The following is a 4,300-nucleotide window of genomic DNA, read 5'->3' as shown; positions in this document are numbered from 1 at the left end:
GGAAAGTGAAACTCTTCTTACCCTTTCAATGCATCTTTACTTTTTTCTATCCTCCACTGGGGTGATGTAAACTCTCATCTGAATCTTAAAGCTCTTATGAAGGTAATTTTGTGCATAGATAGATGTTAAATTGGTATTTCTGTGAAAGGACGATAACTGGAACCTCTTATGCTGCTATTTGCTGAACTAACTCATTTGGATATGTTTTGAAGTTATTTTTATCTGATGTTAATATAGTTATATTGTTTCCTTCCTTCATTCTTTCCTTCCTTCATTCTTTCCTTCCATCCTTCCTTCCTTCTTTTCTTCCTTCTTTCTCTCCCTTCTCTCCCTCCCTACCCCTCCCCCTCTTTCTTTTTCTTTTTCTTTCTTTCTTTCTTTCTTTCTTTCTTTCTTTCTTTCTTTCTTTCTTTCTTTCTTTCTTTCTTTCTTTCTTTCTTTTCTTTCTTTTCTTTCTTTTCTTTCTTTTTCTTTCTTTTTCTTTCTTTTTCTTTCTTTCATTTTAGAGGCAAAAGGAAATTTATTAGAGAAGGCATAATGCCCCATGCACAGAGACCTGATCTTCTCTCCAGTCAGAGACTTAAGTTCTCTTTTGATTAATATTTTCCAGATATGTCTGTTTTTGTTCTTTTAACCTTACTTTTTTGTATTTTTATGATTTTAGTGCGAGTCATTGAATATATACATTTCTATATAAAAAAAATTAATCTGTTAAACATTGCCTTTTAACCAAAGAGTTACGTCCATTTACATTCACTATAATTTTGTCTATTTCCCTCAGTAGATTGTGAGCTTTTTATTCATGTTTGGAATCCAGTTTGAAGTCCCTAACAGGTATTCAGTCATTCATCAATTCTTTCAATCCATTGATGTTTGACTTAGTGAATATGAAATGAATTCAACTTTACCTGTCAAAGTCTACGTCAGTGCTGATTTATCTGTAAAGTTTTTCCCCTCACAACCCAGTGACTAGTGTCATCAGTTACTATTCACTTTATATCCATTGCATTCCTCCAAGGCAGGTTGAACCTGAGTTGAAATTAGGTCTCATAATTACCTCTTCCCCTTTTACTGCCTCCATCACCACTCCTGCTTATGAATGTGTGTTGATATGCTTGAGAATTTTATTTAGAAAATGGATGGAGTTGTTGCATGTGGAAGAGATGTGACGTGAGGAGCTACAGAATTAAAGGGCAGGGTATACTTCCCAAGAATGACATCTGATTTCATGTAGAGAAAAGAAGTGCAGGAAAAAGCCAAGAGGCAGTTTTTCTTGGAGGTCTGAGGGACAAAGACAAATCTAGAGAAAGGAGAGGGATCCTCAGGCCATCTCTGCCTGAGCAGCAAGTTCCGAAGGACTCTGGGTCATATTAAAGCAATGGTAATTTTACTGGCAGAGTTTTATATCAAAGATATTAATGGTATTTTCTCCAAATGCCTTAAAGGTAGCAGGCTCTCTAGAGAAGGCCAGGACTCAGGAACATGAGTGAACGTGTGCTAGAAAACACAAGTGACTCTTGTAAGCCATAACTGGGTTCATTTTTAAATGTTTATATGGTGTCATTGTAGAATTGCAGTTAGGTAAGTTGAAGGATCTTATTCTGTAAACTTCTGGTATTAGTGTTAGAGTGACCTTATTTATTTCCAAGGCTTTTGTATTTAGGGGACATGGGTTACATATACATGTCTTTTCTTCAGACAGATGTACAGGCTCATTTGGAACTGGAGTTAGTCCCAGTCACTACTTCTGTACACACACCCCACATGGTAGAAGAAATTTCCAAAGTCCATTCAGTGCCTCCTTTTCAATATTACCCTCATGTCAACCTTTGAAAGCCTTTCCCTAGAAGTAGTTTTCCCAAAGCCCCATGCATGTCCTTGTTCCTCAGGCTGTAGATGAAAGGGTTCATCATGGGGGTGACCACAGCATACATCACTGTGGCTACAGAGTCCTTCATGGAGTAGGTTTGGAGGGGCTGCAGATATACCATACAAAGAGTCCCATAGAAGAGGGAGACCACAGCCAAATGTGAGGCACAGGTGGAGAAGGCTTTGTACTTGCTAAAGGCTGATGGTATTCGGAGGATGGCTCTGACAATCCGGACATAGGACGTGATCATGAACCCACAGGGGGTGAGGAAGATAAAGCAGCCTGTGGCAATGGGTGTTGGAACAGGCCAGCCTCAGAAGGACGTACATCTCACAGAAGATGTAGTGTATCTTCTGGGACCCACAGAATGTAACCCTGGACATGAGGAGGGTGAGAGTGAGGCCATAGAGGATAGAGAGTGCCCAGCATGATGTGAGGAGCAACATACACAGCCCAGGGCTCACGGCTGTGACATAGTGAAGGGGGCGGCAGATGGCCACATAGCGGTCATATGCCATTATGGCCAGGATAAGATTGTCCAGTGTCACCAAGGAGACCAGGAAGTACAGCTGTGTCAGGCATCCCATGTAAGAGATGGCTTTGTTCTGGGACTGAAGGTTCACCAGCATCTTGGGGATTGTGTTGGTGACAAAGAAGAGGTCGGTGAAGGAGAGGTTGGCCAGGAAGAAGTACATGGGAGTGTGCAGGCGGGAATCAAAACTGATGGCCAGGATGATGGAGACATTTCCCACAACCGTGACCAGGTACATGGACAGAAACATCCAAAACAGTACCCGCTGCTGCTCAGGATTCTCTGAGAGCCCCAGGAGCAGGAACTCGGAGACCCCACTCTGGTTGTCTCCATCCATTTTCCCAGTCACCTGTAGCATCAACATCAGTAAGCATCTGCTGAGTGCTCTCTATTGAATAAGGACATTCAGATAAACAAAATCAACTGTTTTCTTAGCATTAAAAATATCTTAGGCTAAATTTTATAATTTCTTTTTATACAAGAAATGAACTAATAACAAACAAAAACAGAATGTAGAAGATTTTTATGTACTTTAATCATTTCAGCAACTTCTAATTTGGCATACTGAATATAGAGGACTTATTTCTATGTCCTATATTTTAAAATCTAGCATCTTACAATGCTCTTGTAGTGCTTCAAGATTAATATATTGTGTTATGAAATTGCAAAGGATTTTCAATGATATTTAAATATGTGTATACATTGTAAAATGGGTTATATATAAATGAACAAAGAAAGGGTAAATTAAAATATAGAAAAAAAGGAAAAATTATCATATGATAATCTATCTGTGAAATCTAAGATAATCAACCAAATCGCCATTAGAAATAAAAAGGGTTTGCATTAAACCAACAATCACACAATATGTGGACCCAAAACTAATGGTGCTCTGTAAGGCATGTCATTCATACAGTGACTAAGGCTGTATTATTAGAGCATTTGAGTTTTGTCACTTGTGAATTCTCTTTTCATAGTTGAATTCTTCATGTCAAAATGGGTGAGAATAATATTAAGTAATAATATGCTTAACACAGAAATCTGGTCTGGTTGAGTAGTAAAAATATATTGCCTATTATTGTTATTAAATGTAAACAGTTATTAGGATAAAATATAATCCCATATATACTCTCAATGAGCGTAGCTGTGCATTAAGAGGTTAACAAGAATCAGAACATTCAAAATCTTTAGTGAGGCATAATGTACAAATTTAATAATAGATACACTCTGATACCAAATAGAAAGATAAATTTATTGTAATGGTGCATATTCTCTTGGATTTATCTAAAATTTATCATATTGAAGCTTAAAATTTTAACCTAAATTTCACCTACAAATAAGCATGAAAATAAGCTAGAAAAATGTTGGCTGAGTAAGAAATAGACACTTGCTCTGTGAAATATCAGAAACTTAAAATAGTACAGCACATATGTTAGAAGGAAAACATCAATGGAAAAGGATAGAAAATTTAGAAATAGAGCCAAGTACATGTGGGGTTGGATAGATAATTAAGATACCATTTAAATCGGCAGAAAAAGGTTGTATTATGCAATAAATAGCATAGGGATATTCATTTTTTATTATTTGACAAAAATGTAAATCAATATTTTTATATTACTAAACAAATTTCAAAGATAGTAAAATCTAAACTATCTTAATACATCTTTTATTTTCTTGAAAACAAAGTTTATGGGGTAAAGATTAAAAAAAAAAGAAAAGCGACATAAATGAATTATACCAAGTTCTACCATGTAGAGTTAGGGAACAACTGCTCACATGTTGGTGTAATTTTAGCTGAGGCAGGAAAGGCAAAATAAGTCAGTCTTGTCAAACACTGGGCAAGGAGCTCCCCAGTTAAGAGAGCTGTATTGTGGCAAGGACCTTGAGGGTGGGAGACAGGT

At 37.0% G+C, this 4,300-nt stretch overlaps 1 protein-coding gene across 1 annotated transcript; it reads right to left on the bottom strand.

Moving 5' to 3' along the window:
• Positions 1-1,817: 1,817 nt before the first annotated feature.
• Positions 1,818-2,739, bottom strand: LOC105291830 (olfactory receptor 1D2-like). The gene is given in 2 exon segments (XM_011359830.1): positions 1,818-2,163; positions 2,165-2,739. Coding segments are annotated over 2 exon segments (921 nt in total).
• Positions 2,740-4,300: the final 1,561 nt, after the last annotated feature.

Source organism: Pteropus vampyrus, unplaced genomic scaffold (genome assembly GCF_000151845.1).
Source record: "Pteropus vampyrus isolate Shadow unplaced genomic scaffold, Pvam_2.0 Scaffold50, whole genome shotgun sequence".
NCBI classification, from domain to species: domain Eukaryota; kingdom Metazoa; phylum Chordata; class Mammalia; order Chiroptera; family Pteropodidae; genus Pteropus; species Pteropus vampyrus.
Note: the sequence above shows the minus strand (reverse complement) of the source record. Positions and strands in the feature narration are given on the sequence as shown.